General features: G+C 38.8%; 1 protein-coding gene across 1 annotated transcript in view; it reads right to left on the reverse strand.

Annotated features, from left to right (window-relative positions):
* LOC307135238 (RAC-alpha serine/threonine-protein kinase) overlaps window positions 1-20,557 on the reverse strand; it is a 79,348-nt gene that overhangs the window by 20,743 nt on the left and 38,048 nt on the right. The window contains exon 3 of the mRNA XM_079831505.1: window positions 16,486-16,614. Coding sequence (XP_079687631.1) covers window positions 16,486-16,614 — 129 coding nt within the window. The remainder of the gene's footprint in view (window positions 1-16,485; window positions 16,615-20,557) is intronic.

Below are 20,557 nucleotides of genomic sequence, written 5' to 3' on the forward strand. Positions count from 1 at the left end.
ACACTACATAACCGGATAGGATTTGTTTCCTGTTTATTTAAAGTATGCTTTATGCAGCTGGTCAGAGAATCAGTCAATGTTTTTTGAGCGCATTTCACACCCAGCGGTAATTAAAGGAAGACATCTGATAGCGCCACGTGCAACATGGATTCGGTCTTCCGACCTTTTGATTTTGATTAACGTAATATGTGAAACATTAGAAAGCTAAGAATGCTTATTTTGAAGACAGAGAGTGTGCGAGCGGGAGGAGCTCACTGGTCGTTCTCTCTGTCACTCAGTTAACTCAAGCGCAGCAGTCATCTATTCTACATCATTCATAAATCACAATAACTCATCAAATAAGGCTTTGGCGGGACAAAAATTTGCTTTGGCGGCCGGCAAAAAATTTTCAATGTAGGAAAAACCCTGATATTGTTTCAAAGCAACTTCACAGAAAATGCATGCGTCTACATTACAGAAAAAAACAGAGAACATTAAAATAATTTTTAAGATTACCTTTTACACATTCAGGGTCAACATCTGTAAAAGTTCTTCAGGATCATGGATCCAAAACTTCTGGATCATGAGGGGGGAAGAAACATGCACACACACAAATGAATATTAATTTGTTTGATAAAACATTAATATTAATTATCAACTTACGGACAAGGACTTGCAAAACATACTCACCAGGCCCATACAAAAACTTCACAGTAGATCCAAAATCCTGGTTTGCCTATAATTCTTCAGAGTCCAAGTATGGTGGATTCCTGTCCTCTCTGCTGAACAAGTGTACATGACAGTGTTTTCAGATTACTCATTCCAAAACTCTGTTACATTTTATGACAAGCTTGATCTTAAAACTAGCTGACAGTAGGGATGGGCATTATGACCATATAATTATACATACATGAGAAATTTTATTTTACAATAACGATATCACAATATATTTATTTTGATGGATATTTTATTAAAATGCTACAGAATAATACTGCTTTAAAAGTCTTCACTGTATGATATTCAATTAATTAATATCACTTGATTCTTAAAGAAGCAGAAGGTCTTCTCTATTCTTTTGTTTTATTAAAATGATGACAAAGCTGCAGCCCCTTTAAGAATGGATGCACAGAATGACACACATCCGGGTTTCCCCACGTTAACTTGAACTGTTTGACTTTACTTAAGACATAACTGACTGTTTAAATCAAGTGAATACCTCACATGACAGGCTTACTGAGATAACTGTGTGCATTTTACAGAAAGATAATTGATTTCGGGATCGCATGCTGTCTGAGAGAGGCTTATTTAAACACATGCATGTCCCGTTCATTATTCTACAATCTACATTCATGCATGTTTCCTTGTCAAAATGTCAAAAAGTTTTAGTACAGTCAGTGCTGCGTTATATACGCTATATTCCCATTCCGCAATATAAAAAGGTAATGTTAACGTTTACAGCAAAATCGCTAACAATAGTCAGTATCATCAGATCGCCATAACACCCAGCCCTATCTTAACAATATTACAACACAACAAAACACAGAAACAGAATATGTAAGTTAATCACGATTAGCATATGACTTTAATGCACTAACGTTATACCTTGATGAGCAGTAGAAACAATATAAAGGGATTTACGTTACCTTCTGCCGTCTGCTGTCCGCCATTGGAAACTTAGTCTGTTCGTATTCATGTTTTTTCGTTCTCAGTCGACATCCCACCATCAAAATTCGTCCAAAATAAGATTTTAACAGGTTTAAATGGTCCATGCAATGCCATTAATAGACCGACGTGAAGATTAGAAGCCGCGATCGCGTCGCGTCCCCGCGAGCCACGATCAACTCCAACGACAACGGCAACGGGTGTATAATTCAAACTGAAGGCGCGCACTGTCATTGGCCAGATTTCTGGATGACGTTCAGATTGACCAATCACGCTCAAAAGAACACGGAAAGACAGCAAATAGCCTTGCAAATATAGAAAAAACTTGTTTTAAACAACAGTTAGAAAATGTGTATATTTATTTTTATTTGCTGTTATATTTAATTAATTGGTCAAATGGTGTTTTGTGGTGTGGGCAGAAGTTTCAACCTGGAGAGCAGTGCAGATTTGTACTCTTTAAAAACAATTATTTTTTGATATTTAGTTTGCTATATATTTTGTTATATTTGTATCCAGAATTGAATGTAAAAATACACCTTCACTGTAAAACAGAAAATTAAATTAAAATATCTTAATTTAAATAAGGAAAAATCTGTAAACTAATAGTGTTTTCTCTAAAACGTTTAATGTAAATTTCTGTGAAGTTTTTTAACTTTATTTGACTTAAGATATTTGACTTTCATTTTACGTTTTTTGTTTTGCAGCTGTAGCTGCTGTTTTTTTTAGGTTTTTATTTTTACAGTGTAAATATAAAACTAATAAGATTTACTTCAAAATGACAAAGAATAATGTTAAATTGTTAGTATGGACATAAACATAAATCTTTAATATAATGAGCTAAATATTGTATTACAGTTGTTAATTTACAGATATTGTTTGTAATTTTGCATGAATTTGTTATTTATGAAAACAGAAAAATAATACAGTTATGTTCCTGTATAAAAAAATGAGAATTACTGTAGTTTGTCATTAATGATATAATCCTTAAAATAACAGTCAAGTTGTTTATTTAGATATTGTTTGTAATTTTACATCGTTTTAAACATAATTCAAAATTACAAGAAAATACTGTAAATAAACTGAAGTTTTTTTCTGTAAAATTAGGATTATTTTTATTGGTTGCCTTATTTTTATTGGTAACCTTATTGGTTGCACCTACATCTATTGTGAGTGGTGGATTTCAAACCTCAAAACGCCCCTCTTTTGCAGCGTGTTAAAGTTAAGAATCTTGGAGTGACACTTTTTGTGAACAGTTGCAGAGCTGAAAGATCTGCTTGTGTTTCTGTGTTTCTTGAGCAAGTGAATCCCTGCTCTTTTTTATTCCATATTTTTATTTTGAGCATATCAGTTTTTGGTGTTTTTAAAACAAACTTTTTCATTTTCCACATTTCATCTCCTCTTTATTTAATTCTATTATTGCCTACAATTTGTAAAACTTTGCAAAAATTGTTTGGGGATAGTCTAAAATGTTTGGTTAATTATCCTTTGTTAATTCCATTACATTTCTTTGTTTATTTCATTACATATTCAGATTTTTTTGTGAACGTATATGTTCAGACAGGGTTTTTATTTTGTACTGTTTTTATAAAAAATATTTGATTAAGAGACTCTTTTCATGCAGTGGTTTTAAGGCCCTGACACACCATTCTGATGGTTTGACCCAGACCCAGGCAACGTGAACCAACCCCACAGTCGGCTTTAGTCATTGCTAGTTCAGTTTAGTGTTTCAGGGCCTTAAGAATTCTTTTTTCTGTGCAAAAAGCTTGTTTGCTGTAGCCTACAGTAGACCAGAGATAATTCTCAATCCTGAAGTCCTCCCTCTGAGAACAGCCAGCACTAGTGTCAGTCATTAACATATGAAAGGTCTTCTTCACACCTAACAGTCTTCAGTCCTAGCACACCCAGCAGTGTTTCAGCTGTATATGTCCGTGAAATTTCACGGATTCCTGTATACGTCCGCATACGTGAGGTTTCCGGGTTTTTCTGGAAATATACTGTTCCGTGTTAGTCTGATCCGCTTTTTCCCACATACATCCGGTAAACATCAAATTACACAGGAGTATACCATGCCCGGATAGTGCCGGATTTCAGTGTTTTCATGCAGTGTATGCCGTGTCAGGTGTGGTATGCCTTGCCCAGGGCCAGGGGTAAACGCCATTTCGGCTCACACAACAAAACCCGCGCCAAGCGTGGTCAAATTTACACGTCGTCACCGCTCTAGTATGAAACAATATAAACCAAAGAATGGGGAAAAAGAAAAAGAAAAGAATATAAATGAAAAACCAATTTCCAATTTCCGGTAAAAACCCGTTTTTACCGATACGCTCCATTCTCACCCACACACACACTCCCAGCATGCACCTCTCAGAGAGAGAGAGAGAGAGAGAGAGAGAATTTGAATTTGAAAACACCTTTATTACAAGTTATAAAGGTTCCACACAAGTTCCACACAAAAACATTCAAAACAACTATTTAAAAAAGGGAAAAAAGAATATTACATAAATTGAGTAAAATAAAGGTTGTCATCTACAACAGAGCACAATGCTCCTCCATCACACCAAACATCCTCAAACATTGCAACACATGAAGTAGCTTTATTAAAAACTCAAATCAATCAGCAATCTTGATTTGACCATGGCACAGAAAATGGACACAAGATTAAAATTTAAATTTAACATCTTACACACACTCTCTCTCTCTCTCTCTCTCTCTCTCTCTCTCTCTCTCTCTCTCTCTCGTATACTTAACACCACAACTAAAAAAAAACTAAAAAATTCTTCATCAAAAGACTTAAAAAATGTTTGTAAAACCTCAAATAAAGGTTTAAGTCTATTACAATAAAAACATGAAAAACAGTTTCCCTTTGTGAGCAAAAAGGGCATTCTTGACTTACTTTAGGATCCAACACAGATATAAAAGCATTTACAGCAACAATACAATGTAAAATCCTCCACGGCTTGTAAAATGTTCTCCAATTTGGCTTAAAAACTTCATCCAAACCTAAAACATTTCGCCAAGGTGTATCAGTTTTCCCATTTAGTGCTATTTTATTAAAACATTTCACACATGACTTGTACAATTTCTTGCCATTCACTTCTTTAAAGTCCATGTCCATTAATTTTTCTGATTCCAGAAAAATTCCACCAACCTCCTCTAAATTAGGTGAAACCATCAACTTTGGAAAAGGATCTTTATCATTGGGAATCATTTCTCCTTCACAATATTTTCTGAGTAGATCGATCTCTTCGACTGTAAGAAGAGTGTGTAACTTTTGTAATAATTTTTCAACCGTTCGAGTGGATCTTAACCCCAATTGTGTTGACACCGCATCCCCCTCAATAAAATCTGGTCCTGCCAGACTTATTAGATGATGAAGAGTCACCACTTTAGCCTTTATAAAGGCTTCAGTCAATGAAAACGATGCATTAGTTATGTCCAGGCTTGCACCATAAATTAATGGCTCTTCCAGAAGCCAATACAAGGATGTGGAATTAATTGTCCTTTGGAGTTTAAAAAGACTCCAAACTTTGAAAAGATTCAGATTAAAAGGTGGAAAATTCACTACATTTAAAATCTTTGGATCCACTAAAAATAAGGATTTGTCTAGACTTATATCTGCAGCAGTTTTTAAGATAGCACTTGCCACTGGCCTCCAACTTACAGACTCTGGGCCTGTCAGGAACCGTTGTATAAACTTTACTCGAAAGGTTGCTGTCCTGATTTGTAAATGCACAAGTCCTTGTCCACCTTCTTCCTTTGGTAAATACAAGATGTTATGGACCACCCAGCAGTGGCGGCTGGTCAATAGAGGGCGCTGGGGCGCCGCCCCATCAAAATTCCAGAAATATACATGTATACAAAAGTGATATAAAAGTGAAATAAAAATAAAATAGTTTACTCATACGATGTGCCGGCTGTTAGTAAGAGCCTCAGCATTTAATAAAAACTGGCTTTGATGGGGGGATGGGCCTCTCCTTGAACTGTCACCTTATCGTGGTGGAGGGGTTTGAGTACCCGAATGATCCTAAGAGCTATGTTGTCTGCGGCTATATGCCCCTGGTAGGGTCTCCCAAGGCAAACAGGTCCTTGGTGACGGGCCAGACTAAGAACAGTTCACAAACCCCTTATGACTACAATTCTAACAAGGACCGAGACGTCGCCTGGCATGGCTCATCCGGGGCCCCACCCTGGAGCCAGGCCCGGGGTTGGGGCTCGTATGCGAGCGCCTGGTGGCCGGGCCTCCCCCCATGGGGCCCGGCCGGGCTCAGCCCGAAGAAGTGACGTGGAGCCGCCCTCCTGTGGGCTCACCACCTGCAGGAGGGAGCGTAAGGGGCCGGTGCATAGTGGATTGGGCGACAGTCAAAGGCGAGGCCCCCGACGACCCGATGTCTGGACACGGAATCTGGCTTTAGGGACGTGGAATGTCACCTCGTTGGCGGGGAAGGAGCCTGAGCTTGTGCGGGAGGTCGAGAGGTACCGACTAGAGATAGTCAGGCTCACCTCCACACACAGCTTGGGCTCTGGAACCACACTTCTTGAGAGAGGCTGGACTCTCTACCACTCTGGAGTTGCCCATGGTGAGAGGCGGAGAGCTGGAGTGGGTTTACTTATAGCCCCCCAGCTCAGCCGCCTGTTATTGGATTTCTGTGCTAGTCACGGCTTGTCCATAACTGATCACCACCTGGTGGTGTGTTGATTCCGATGGCGGGGGAGGAGGCTGGACAGACTCGGCAGACCCAAACATACTGTGAAGGTCTGTTGGGAACGTTTGGCCGAGCCCCCTGTCAGAGAGATCTTCAACTCCCACCTCCAGCGGAGCTTCGACCGGATCCCGAGGGAGTCTGGAGATATTGAGTCCGAGTGGACCATGTTCTCCACCTCCATTGTCGATGCGGAGCTATGGCCGTAAGGTCTCCGGTGCCTGTCGAGGCGGCAATCCCCGAACCCGGTGGTGGACACCGAGGTAAGGGATGCTGTCAAGCTGAAGAAGGAGTCCTATCAGGCCTGGCTGGCTTGTGGGACTCTGGAGGCAGCTGACAGGTACCGGCAGGCCAAGCGGACTGCAGCCCGGGTAGTCGTGGAGGCAAAAAATCGGGCCTGGGAGAAGTTCGGTGAGGCCATGGAGAAAGACTATTGGTTGGCCTCGAAGAGATTCTGGCAAACCGTTCGACGCCTCAGGAGGGGGAAGCAGTGCCCTACCAACACTGTTTACAGTGGAGATGGGCACCTGTTGACCTCAACTGGGGATATCGTCGGGCGAGCTTGGTTCGCATTGCCGGCAGTAAGTCAGACCTGTTCCCGGTGCATGTTGGACTCCGGCAGGGCTGCCCTTTGTCACCGGTTCGGTTCATAATTTTTATGGACAGAATTTCTAGGCGCAGCCAAGGGCCGGAGAGTGTCCGGTTTGGGGACCATACGATTTCGCCGCTGCTTTTTGCGGATGATGTTGTCGTGTTGGCCTCCTCAGACCAGGACCTTCAGTGTGCACTGGGGCGGTTTGCAGCCGAGTGTGAAGCGCCACCTCCAGCACCTCCAAGTCCGAGGCCATGGTTCTCAGTCGGAAAAGGGTGAATTGCCCACTTGGTGGAGAGTTCCTGCCTCAGGTGGAGGAGTTCAAGTATCTTGGGGTCTTGTTCACGAGTGAGGGAAGGATGGAACGGGAGATTGACAGACGGATCGGTGCAGCTTCTGCAGTAATGCGGTCGCTGTACTGGTCTGTCGTGGTAAAGAAGGAGCTGAGCTGTAAGGAAAAGCTCTCGATCTACTTTCCTACTCTCACCTATGGTCATGAGCTGTGGGTCATGACCGAAAGGACAAGATCCCGGATACAGGCGGCCGAGATGAGCTTTCTCCGTAGGGTGGCTGGGCGCTCCCTTAGAGATAGGGTGAGAAGCTTGGTCACTCGGGAGGAGCTCAGAGTAGAGCCGTTGCTCCTCCACATCGAGAGGAGCCAGCTGAGGTGGCTCGGGCATCTATTTCGGATGCCTCCTGGACGCCTTCCAAGGGAGGTGTTCCAGGCACGTCCCACCGGGAGGAGGCCCCGGGGAAGACCTAGGACACGCTGGAGGGGTTATGTCTCCCAGCTGGCCTGGGAACGCCTCGGGGTTCCCCCGGAAGAGCTGGAGGAAGTGGCTAGAGAGAGGGAAGTCTGGGCATCTCTGCTTAGACTGTTGCCCCCGCGACCCGGCCACCGGATAAGTGGAAGATGATGATGGCTTTGATGGGCTAACTATTTTATATGTTCTTCAATATGTTTCATGTGGTTTCATGGGCAAGGGATGCCAGACAAATGTATACGGGCAGCATGTGACCTGAAGCTGGTCTCTAATTGGTTTCTTAAAGATCCTCCTCCGGACGCAGGTCGCTGCGTCCCTGGTGAATCTGAATTGGATGCGTGTTATTTTATCCAATCTGATTGGTTCTCGTCACCTGTCATTCAATTTTCCGCTCTTGGCCACTAAAGCGAAAGTGCGCGGGAGACATCGTCACTCCAACTCCGCCAAAAGCTTGTTAGGATGATCAGTTTCATAGAGATGGCAGCAGTTAAACCAAATTCTTTCACAAGGCGTTCGTTGGAAGAAGAAAAAGGATCCTGAACCGGACCAACGCGATTTACAAATCCAGCAGCAGGCCAGTGACAGAGGACGCAGCTACACTCGGAGCTTCACACGCTTGTTATGAGAAACGTAGGTGGCTGGCTGGATGTGTTGTTAGCAATGCCCTTTATTGCTTTTCCTGTCTTTTATTTCTAAGTGTCTGTACTGAAGTTTTGTGGACAACAACGGGGGTGAGAGACCTTAAATATCTAACTGAACAATGTAAACGTCATGACACTACTGAGATGACTGAATTTAATCAGAGAGTCATTGAGAAATTTGCTGGCCAGAAAGAAAGGAGAGCAAAATGTATGTTCAAGTAGTCAACATGCTAGTCTGTTGTTGCTGTTTTCTTTTGTTTTTCCTTTCCTCATTAACTTATATGTGGGAAATTAATGTGTAAAAAGATAACAGTGAAGACACTGTTTTCTCTTTAATGCTTGAATTTAGTCAACATGCATCTTGATACCCCCCCAAAAAAAAAACACCCCAACAAAAATAATTATCACCAGCCGCCACTGCCACCCAGAAGAAGTCTATCAACATCGATTGGATCTCAGCAAGAAAGAGTAGTGGCGGGTCAACACAAGTCAGCCGATGCCAAAGAGATGAAGCAACAAGGTTATTGACAATAAGGGCTCGACCCCTATAGGACAATATTTTCTCAATCCACTTCCATTTATCCAAGCGGCCCTTTATTTTCTCAATCATCCCTTCCCAATTCTTAGATAGATTCTTAGATTCTTAGATGTCTCATCTCCCAAATAAACTCCCAAATACTTTAAAGGCGGCATGAAATCAAATTTTACAATTCGTATTTTTATATTAATATTGTAGTGTTTACTATAACTGATTTATCTGTGCACTTCATTATTTTTTTAAAATTCGTTTACCCTTATAATCTTTAATCAAATATGTTTACTTTCCCTCCACCATCGAAACGACCTCTCTTCTCTCCCGGTCATGTGCTATGGCGCGAGGGCGGGGTTATCGCCCCGTCTCGTTTCTGCACCTCCTCTCAGAAACATGTCACTGATCGTGGTTAGGTGCATTTTTCTCGGTATACACAATACCTTCTTCGAGAAGGACTTGATGCAAAAAGAGAGAAATATATGAGAAATAAAAGCTTTTTTTTAATGTAAAAATTACTCAATATAGTCGGACGAACAGCTTATCGTGACGACTCGCACTGAGGAATGCAGCGTGTGAACGCGCTTACGGCGCGCCCCCTTATAAGGGAGAGCTGAGAAAAAAGCTTTACAGAAATAAAGCCATAAAAGGCTTAAAATAAGTAAAATCCGTAGCATAAACCAGCGAAAAGTGAGGAAATATGCTCAGTAACATTATGTAGAAAAGATTTAGAGAGAAAATACATTTATTTAAAAGATAGATAGATTTTTTTCTCCACAACTGAATGCAAACTTCAAATCTGCCTCCATTTTGTTAGCAACGCCCCACTTCCAACGATCCAATCAATTCCCGAAGGACGAAATCAAGCCTCGCCCTACATTTTTTCTAATTTCAGAAGCCGTTTCACTCGGATATACGTCACAATAAGGAGAAAAAGACGATCTCAACTTCCGTTTCATGCCGACTTTAAACCATCTTTTTTCCATAACAGACCATCAGGGACTTTGGGAGTCACTGTTGTCCACTCTCCCATCAAAACAGCTTCACTTTTTAACCAATTCACTTTTGCAGCTGATATCATTTCAAAATCTTCCAAAGTTTCCATTAAAATATTCACATCATTTTGCTCTTTTACAATTACAATAACGTCATCAGCATAAGCTGATAAAACAAAAGTACTTTCACAGTTCATCAATGTGAGGCCTTTTAAGACCCTTCTTAATCTGTGCAAAAGTGGTTCTATTGCCAATGTGTAGAGGATACCTGATAAAGAACAACCTTGCCTTACTCCACGCTGAACTTTAAAAGGAACACACAAACCACCATTAATTTTCAACATACTCTCAATGTCATTATATAATAATTTAATATAGCCTTTAAAAACCAAATTAAAACCAAAGGCATCTAGAGTCTTCCATAAATAATAATGCTCTACGTGGTCAAATGCCTTTTCTTGATCAATGGAAATCAAGCCAAAATTTACACCGCAGATCTTTGAAAAATCCATCAAATCTCTAATTAAAAAAATATTATCAAATATAGATCTTCCAGGCACACAGTAGGATTGGTCAGGACTAATTATCATCTAAAACTTTCCCTAGCCTAATCGCCAATACTTTGGACAGAATTTTATAATCGGAGCACAATAATGACACTGGTCTCCAGTTTTTAATATCACTCAAATCTCCTTTCTTTGGGATGAGAGTAAGAACTGCTCTCCGACTACTCAGTGATAACAAACCACAAACTAAACTATCACTAAGAACTGCAAGCAAGTCTTCACCTATAAAACCCCAGTATGCTTTATAGAATTCAAAAGGAATCCCATCTATACCTGGAACTTTCCCATTTTGCATACTCTGGAGATACAGTTCTATCAAAGTAATAGCTTTACTGAGTTTTTCATTGGCACTTTCAGAGATTTTTGGCAGATCTTCAAAGAAGAAACTATCGACATCTTGATCTGTCCTATGATCAGAGCTATAAAGACTTTAATAAAGATTAAAGTTAATGCTCTTTTTCTCATTTCAACTGGGTCTGATAACAGAACCCCAGCTTCAGAGCATAAATTCTGTATATACCGTCTTTGTCCATTCTTTTTTTCTAATCCAAAAAAAACTTTGATGGAACATTCATCTGCTCCACATTCTGGAAATGTGATCTGACCAATGCCCCTTTTGCCTTTCTTTTATAAAAATCAGACAAAGCTGATTTTTTCATAAAAAGAGAATCTAAATGGTCTTGATTTCCTGTTTCTTGAATTAAAACTTGGATTCCTAAAATTTCATCTTCTAACTTCTTAATAGACTGAGTTAAAATTCTTATGACATTTAGAGTATATTGTTGACATAACTGCCTAATATTTACTTTCCCAATGTCCCACCATTCTTGTAAAGAGGAAAATTTGTCTTTTTGTTCTCTAAAAGACTCCAAATAAAACTTAAAAACATCTTTAAACTGTAAATCTGACAACAATGTCACATTAAAATGACAATAAGGACTATTTAACTTAGTAGAACTGATAATCATTCGACACACAACCAAACTATGGTCAGAGAAACCTACTGGAAGAATTGAGCCATTTATAAAGGAACTAAGATGATGCTTGAAGACATAAAATCTATCTAAACTTGCCATTGACAACAAATTGTCACGAACATGTGTCCATGTGTATTGTTTAACATCATGATTAAAATTTCTCCATACATGACAAAGCGCATTCATTTCTATAATTTGTATCAATTTTCGACGTGAAGCCATATGTGGCTCTACATGATTCCTATCTATGTTTCTTTCAACACAATTAAAATCCCCTCCCAGAACCAAAAACTCATCATCACACTTTTCTATTACTGTATTCAGTTTATCTAAAAACAACATTCTTTCTATCTGTGAGGTTGGTGCATATACACAAATAAAAGCAAAAACATGATCAAATGTAGCTTTGATCTTCATACATCTACCTTTTACAATTACAAATTCTTGTTAAACAAAACTGCAACCCCTCCACTAAGTGAAGTATTTTGGCTCAGAAAAAGAAGACCTCCCCATTCCTTAGCCCATTCAATAGCATTTTTTCCATCACTATGTGTCTCCTGTAAAAACAGGACATCAATTTTATTCTGACTTATTACTTCATAAATCTGTGCTCTCTTTCTGCAGTCATAGCCCCATTCACATTTAGAGATGCAATGCGAATGTCACTCATCATTAAAAATGAAAAAGAAACTACACTACAGAGAGCAATACATGCAATAAGGGCATAAAAACTAAACCATTTCATCATCATTACTCAATTGGATTTGAATTTTTGTGACAATTTTCTTTAAACGATATACTTCTTTATCTGTAAATCTCCCTTCACTCATTGAACACTTAATATTTTCCAGAAGTCTTCTGAGATCTGGAAAATATTCATCAATTTGCACTCCTCTCATATTTTTGGTCACTTTCAAAAACGTTTTAATCTCATCCACTCCATATTCAAGACATGACCAACTGGATTGTGAGCAAACCGAGACATTTGAATCGGAGCAATCACTCTCACTGCTTTCATTATCCACCTTATTCTCTAATTTATTCTTTCTGGCCTGTTTCAAAACCACGCTCTTGTCATTTTTTTCCTCTTCAGAGGTGTTTTAAAAACAACCTGATCCATGTCCATTAACATTATCATTGTGAATTAGACTCTCCACTTCTGATTCAGTATCAGAAAGCTGACTCAAACCCGTTTGCATTTTTCCCAGAGCCTCTCCACAATCATTGTTAATGCAATCAACACTCTCACAGGTTACAATTTCTGATTTTTTGGCGTTTCTTTCATCAATTTCAACACTTTGTCTCGTCAGATCAGATTCAACATTTTCTTCAGCTGAAACAGCTATTTTTGGATCATTAGAATTCGGCGCATTAGAAGTAGGCCTACTGGCGACTTCGTCTTCGTTTTGCGCAATGTTATTTACACTATCATTCTGCTCACTTTTGATGAGTGAAGAGCGATGTGATCAAATGTCCCGACTTTCCACAGCCAAAACACCTCATCGTGTTTGTAGTAACAAAAATTGTGTAATCAAAGTCCTCCACCTTAAATTTAAAATTCAAGTCAAGATCAGTTCTATTTCCGTTCAGTATCATATACGTAAATCGCCTGAACGACACTACATGTTTCACCAACCCCAATTTACTCCCTATAGCGATCTTTTTTTATGGGAGCAATCGGTTTGCCAAAGCGTGACAATTCCTTAGTCAGCATCTCATCCTTAATAAAAGGGGGTGCATAAGAAATGGTGACTTTTTTAGCGGGGGTAGAAAGAGGTAGTATTGGGTCAATAAACCACGCATGTTTATTCCCTTTATAACCACTTCATTCACTTTCTCTACTGTACTTAAAAAGAGCACAATCAAGTTATTCAGTTTCTCTATTAAATTCACAAAAAACTTTAACCAAACAACCAGTGGTGTAAAGTAACGAATTACAAATACTCTCGTTACTGTAATTGAGTAGTTTTTCTCAGGAATTGTACTTTTTTAAGAAGTTTAAAAACAGTGTACTTTTCCTTTTACTTGAGTACATTTTAAAGGGGTGGTAAAACACATTCTTTCGAAGGCTTGACTGTGTTTGCGAGGTGCACTGTAACATGTGTCCATGCTTCGTTTTTAAAAAATTGCATTATTTTTCATATATTTTACCTTTATTCTACACTGCTCTGTCCCTTCTTGTAAAAACGGTCTGATGGTTTCCGGGTTGTATGAAGCCAGTCCCTCAAAAATACGCAATGGGCTCAGATTGGTTAGCTGGCCCAGTGTGTTGTGATTCGCTAACCGCCTAGTGCACGTTTGTCGGAAACGTCACGCCCCTTACCTTTACCGGTAGACTGTGCTTTGGGTAGTATTAGAAACAATGGCGTCAATAAAACCATACCAATTTGAGCCCGAATCAGACCCAGACAATTTTAGTGAAGATGATCGAGCAGAACCTGTTCAGTCCTCAAGAGTAAAGACTTCGGATCTATAGTGATCGCTACTGAATGGCACTGTTACTTTTGTATTTTTAGAACGATTATAGCCAAATAACTGTCGCAAGAACTATTAACCCAAAACGAACACTAAACATTGGCTTTACTATAGTAGCCAAATCAAACACAGAACCATGTTTAGCATGCCTGTAGATAAACAATACATAAAAGCTCTAATCAAAGAATAATTTACACTAATGCCAAGTTCACTGTTGAGATTTAAAAAAAAGTTTGTAACATTAGGTGTTTGTCGGATAACGTTAAGTATGAATGAGCATTTAACAAACTGGTTTCCAAAACAGCGTTGTCATCTGTGTACTTCCTTGCTACAACGTACAATTAACAATACGAACTATTACAGGAAAACACATCGCCGAAAAATAAAATCATACTTACAGGTTGTGGCCCATAAAAAGCTTCTGTTTTTAAATCCATATTTCAGGACAAGCCGTTGTGCGAATCCTTCATTGAACTCGCGAAGATTGTGGAAGCTTTCCTTCGTGAAATGTGTAGCGGGAGCCGCGCGCGCGCCCGTTGTGCATTCAGACACTGGCAGTGTTTGTCTTGCGCAGCTGAACCGCGGCTCGTGTATTGCAAATACAGACGAATATTGTCCATTATGTCCCATTTTCCGGTCTTCTCCTCCGACCCCTGTCTGTCTCGTGCTTTGATTTATGATGGGCAGCATATATCTGCTGCAAATGCGACCGTATTCCCCTCTGTCTCATACACACATGCATATAACATGTTGTATGTTAAACGCACTGCAACGCACTGCAATGCACCCCCGTCCCTAGGAAGGCTGAACAAAGTGGACCTGCAATCCGGATGAAAATAACAGCGTTTCGTCGGCATTGCGGCAACAACACTCCAACGCTTCCCCGCAGCGATACAAAATGGCCTCGCCCCCCCCTTATTTAATATTCTCGGAGGAGGGGTTTATGTAAATATTGGGGCTGGTGATGTCAGCAACCCTGGAGGAATGTCTAGTAGTCCCTACTGGCCGTTTGCTGTAGTCCTTAGAAATTGATTTCTTTAAAAGCAAATATCTCCCTTTGCTTTAAACTTTGAATTTTGTAACTTTGCAGATGTTGTTTATGCTCAAACAGCAACATTACACACTAGCTAATGTTAGAAAAGTGAAATCGTGGTTTACCACCCCTTTAAGTGCTGTATCTGTCCTTTTACTGCGCTATTTTCCCTAAACCTGCAGTCGCTACATTATGTTTATTTTTGTCCTGTCAATGTGATTGGCCAAGGAGAATAATAAGTCCTGTCTCCATGTGTCACACGTGTGACTCCCGTCATATCAACCATAGCGTTAGGGAGTAGCGACCAGCCTAGAGTGAGAGGCACGCGCGCTTTATGAAAGGGGGTTGTTGCTGGTTACTGTATGATGACTTAAATTGTGAAATTGCTCCGTGAGCCAACATACATCCTCATCTCAGTGTAGTTTATCAACTGAGCGAGGAGAGTATGCGTCCAAAGTTAAGTTTCTTAAAGGGGCAGTACAATTCATTACAAATCAAATATAAAACTCCAAAAATATACATACCAGCATAATTAAATCAAAAGACAATCCAATGAAAATCAAAAAATATATTCACAATAAGAGAATCAGAGTTTTTAATAATAAAGAAAAGATTTTGAGTGAAAATTATAATGTTGATTTTACACTCATTACAAGTGCATATTTTAATGTAATGTGTTCTCACATGGCGATTTAAAATTGTAGTCCATGTATATAGCAAATAACTTTCATAAAACATCAGATTTATATTTAAATCATGTTTATGTTGTCAATTACAAGCAAAAATAACCAGTGATGAAAATTGTGAGTTACTCGATTCTGATTTCTGAAGTGTAGCCTATTCTTTTAACAGAGAAAACATCCATTGAAATTAAAGCAGTACAATGAATGCGTCTTGAAAAGAAAGAACTGCTTTTTTTAACGTAAAATTGTTCATGTACAACGCTTTGCAACCTTTTTTAATTAACCGCAAGAAAACCTCTACAGACTGGTTGTCATAAATGTTACCAGATTATTTGTTGCTTTCTCAAATATGACATGGCTGTATTTTTAGTGCTAGCAGTCAAAAATAAAACTTGGAGAAATATTGAAATACTGTTGATCTCATGTTTTTTTGTTCTTACTGAGAATCATCCATAAAAGAGTAAGCTACATTTTTAACTTGCAGGGTATAAGGTGGAATAACATTCATAGCATAATACTCACAACTCACTACTCTTGAGTACTTTTACAAAGGTTACTTTTTACTCCTACTTTGAGTAGTATTTAGGACAGGTACTTTTACTCTCTACTTGCACTACATTTTTTGACAAGTAACAGTACTTTTACTTGAGTTTTTCAGTACTCTTTCCACCACTGAAAAAGAGATAATCTTTTAAAGCCACAGCGGGCACAAAAGACCACGCACTCACCACTCACTCGACTCAACAAACGTCCGCACATGCGCACAGAGAGAGAGAGAGAGAGAGAGAGAGAGAGAGAGAGAGAGAGAGAGAGAGAGAGAGAAAGAGAGAGATTCTTGTTCACCTGTAAATTCTCTCCGGCAAACAGTTTAAACAAAATGGATACCTACGCGCCACTGAGAAGTTATTCAGTGGAGTTTCCAGCTGGTCAATATCTTGCGGTCGCTCTTTGTACCCAATAAATGTTCCGTCACTCTTCAGTAAGAAATATCTTGGTCTCCATGTCTTTATGTATTCTCCTAAAAATAGAGACAGTATATTTAGATCAGTAAAGCATATTCAACAAAAAGCTTCCAAAAGCTTATGCTCAAGAGGGCTGCATTTATTTACAACCCCAAATCAGAAAAAGTTGGGACAGTATAGAAAACGCAAATAAAAAATAAAAAAAGTGATTTCTAAATTTACTTTGACTTGTATTTCATTGCAGACAATATGAACACAAAATAGTCTGGTCAACTTCATGTCATTTGTAAATATGCATCCTTTCCTGTCATTCAGACCTGCAACACATTTCAAAAAAATTTGGGACAGTAAAGCATTTAACATTTTGTAATGTTGCCATTCCTTTTCACAACACTTAAAAGACGTTTAGGGACTGAAGACACCAAGTGATGAAGTGTTTCAGGTGTAATTTTGTCCCATTCTTCCTGCAAACAAGTGTTAAGGTGGGCAACAGTACCGGGTCTTCGTTGTCGCATTTTGCACTTCAAAATGCGTCACACATTCTCTATTGGAGACAGGTCAGGACTGCAGGCAGGCCAGTCAAGTACCCGTACCCTCTTCCTCCGCAGCCAGGACTTTGTAATGTGTGCAGAATGTGGTTTTGCATTGTCTTATTGAAATATGCATGGACGTCCCTGGAAAAGATGTCTTCTTGAAGGCAGCATATTATGCTCCAAAATCTCTATGTACTTTTCAGCATTAATGGTGCCTTCACAGAAGTGCAAGTTAACTTTGCCAAGGGCACTGACACAACCCCATACCATGACAGACCCTGGCTTTTGGACTTGTTGCTGGTAACAGTCTGGATGATCCTTTTCTTCTTTGGTCCGGAGCACACGGCGTCCATTCCTCACAAAAAATACCTGAAATACTGATTCATCTGACCACAGTACACGTTTCCACTGTGTGATGGTCCATCCCAGATGCCTCCGAGCCCAGAGAAGTCGACGGCGCTTCTGGACACTGTTAACATAGGGCTTCCTTTTGGCACAGTACAGTTTTAACTGGCATTTGTGGATGTAACTACGTATTGTGTTACTTGACAAAGGTTTGCCAAAGTAGTCCTGAGCCCATGTGGTGATATCGCTTATAGATGAATGACGATTCTTGATGCAGTGCCGCCTGAGGGATCGGAGATCACAGTTGTTCAGCTTGCGCCCTTGTCCTTTAAGCACTGAAATTCCTCCAGATTCCTTGAATCTTTTAATTATGTTATGCACTGTTGAATGTGAAATATCCAAATCTCTTCCTATCTTTCTTTGAGGAACATTGTTTTTAAACATTTCAATAATTTTCTCACGTATTTGTTGGCAAACTGGCGATCCTCGGCCCATCTTTGCTCCTAAAGGATTAGACCTTTCTTGGATGCTGCTTTTGTACCAAATCATAATTACAATCACCTGTTGACATCACCTGTTTCAAATCACATCATTATCTAACCATTTTACCTCATTACTAGCCCTCAATTGCTCCTGTCCCAACTTTTTTTGAAATGTGTTGCAGGTCTGAATGACAGGAAAGGATGCATATTTACAAATGACATGAAGTTGACTTGTGTTCATATTGTCTGCAAATAAATACAAGTCAAAGTAAATTTTAGAAATCACGTTTTCCATACTGTCCCAACTTTTTCTGATTTGGGGTTGTAATAATAAATGCAGGAAAAATATTAATATTGTGAAATATTATTACAATTTAAAATAACCTTTCTATTTGAATATTTAATGTAATTTATACAAAAAGCTGGATTTTCAGCATCATTACTCCAGTCGTCAGTGTCACATGACCCTCCGGAAATCATTCTAATATGCTAATATGCTGCTCAAGAAACATTTCTTAATATTATTAGTGTTAAAAACAGATTCATATTTTAGTGGGACTGTGATGTATTATTTTCAGGATTGTTTTGATGAATAGAAAGTTCAAAAGAACCCCCTAACCCTCTTTTGTAATATTTTAAATGTCTTTACAGTAATTTAACGCATCCTTGTTGAATAAAAGTAAAAATCGTACTGACCCCAAACTTTCGAATGGCCATGTATATATGATCAATATCTGTGAAGTTTACATGAAATACTTTTAGGAAATTGACGTCCACTGGTGTGATGTTATACTACTATGCTCTATTTTTAACAGCATTCTGTACCTTTCTTATTGATCTATTTAAGTTTTTTGTCCAAATTGCAATAAATATCACAGAAAAAAAAAATATTGCAGGGTCATTTTTTTCCAATATAAAGCCCTAAAATAATTTTAGAAAATATGAAATGAACAGAGATTTTAAGGGTCTAGAATGATAAAATATCCTAAACAGGGATGGCAGTTTGTTTGGATGTTTAGGATGGCACCTGTAACATTTTGTCTGGGCCAATCTCTCTTATTCTGTTACAAATTTTAGAGGGCACTAAAGTTAATACTCACTACTTGTCAGCTTACTAAAAAAAATTGATGATATGATTAGTAAATAATTACTTAATTAAATGTTAATATGTACAGTATTAGAGGTTTGCAATCAGGAAATAAGTAAAGTATTTCTATCCTTATGTAGACACTCAGGCAGCCATTATCTATGACCGACATACAAATTCTTGCAAACTAAATTACAGTACAACTGTCACTGTCTGTTCTCCTTTAAACCACATAGATTGCAAGTCCACACCTACGACTAGTCCATTTCTTCTTGTTGGGGAAGTACCCGGAACTAGTTTCAGGTAAATAGTGAAGGGGCATCCCTGAACTCTTATAAAGAGAAAGATGAGAATTTTCTTTATTTGATTAGCTTATCTAGAGCCATCAAAACAAACAGGAAAATGCTGTTTAGTTCTGAATAACTTACTCAAGATAAGGTTCACACAAAGTCAACAAGAGAAAAAAAAATCTAAGCTCAAATAACAGCAAGACAGTCTCTGTCAAAGGCAAGAGTTCACAAGAGTCTTCCTAGCACTGTTCAGGAAGCAGACACACTCTGTCAGTTTAAATCTAGACTAAAAACACATCTCTTTACTATGGCATAAACATAGAACATTATCAATTTATATTATTCAAATCAGTTAAATTATTGTTTTAGGCTGCATTAATTAGGTCTGCCGGAACCGGGAACACATCCCATTACACCTGATGTACTCGTTACATCATAAAAAGAATGGCATCTACGCTAATAGTAGTTTCTCTGTTTATCCTGAGGTTTACTGTTGTCAGCTGGATCCAGGCCGTATCCAGATCAGATGGTGGACCTGCACCTAGACACGACAAACGCAGCCCTGAAGTGTCAGCAGAGACTGTGTCTGTCAACTAGACTCTCTCCTGTGATGGCCTCATCGACATCAAGCCCGTCTTCTGTACTCTAAAAACTATTACTATGATTTACAACATTTTTTTGGTGAAACATTTTTACACTTAAATCAATTACATACACCGTATGAACTGAGTAAATGCAAGTAAAAAAATTAAGAAAATCTGAGTAACTCCGTTTGGTACATTAACAAATACAATTGAGTAGAAAAAAATTGGGTAAAAAACATTTAAAAAACAATATTTATGAGTAATATGAATTGTTTTTATTTATGATTAATATTAACTTTTATAGTATAACTTTAATTTCCTCAAACCTTTGTAAAATACTACACACAACCACACTTATATATGACATTGGCCTTTATTTTCGATGAATACAGCATATATTACTGTTTTGACATGTATACAATATTTAACAACATATTTACATATTTTAACTCATGTAACAAACATTTTAGAAGTAAAAATTAAACATTTAAAAGTAATTTAAGTGTAATCAACAAGTTTGTTATACCATTTCCACCGTATCAGCGCTGGTTCTCGAGCCTGAGATGGACTCGCGGTCTCCGGGTGGACTTTGAACTTATCATAGCCAAAAAATGCTGCGACATGCCTGACACCATAACCTGTCAATAAACAAACAGTGCACAATTGTGAGAATATTTT

Source organism: Gobio gobio (genome assembly GCF_949357685.1).
Source record: "Gobio gobio genome assembly, chromosome: 12".
NCBI lineage: Eukaryota > Metazoa > Chordata > Actinopteri > Cypriniformes > Gobionidae > Gobio > Gobio gobio.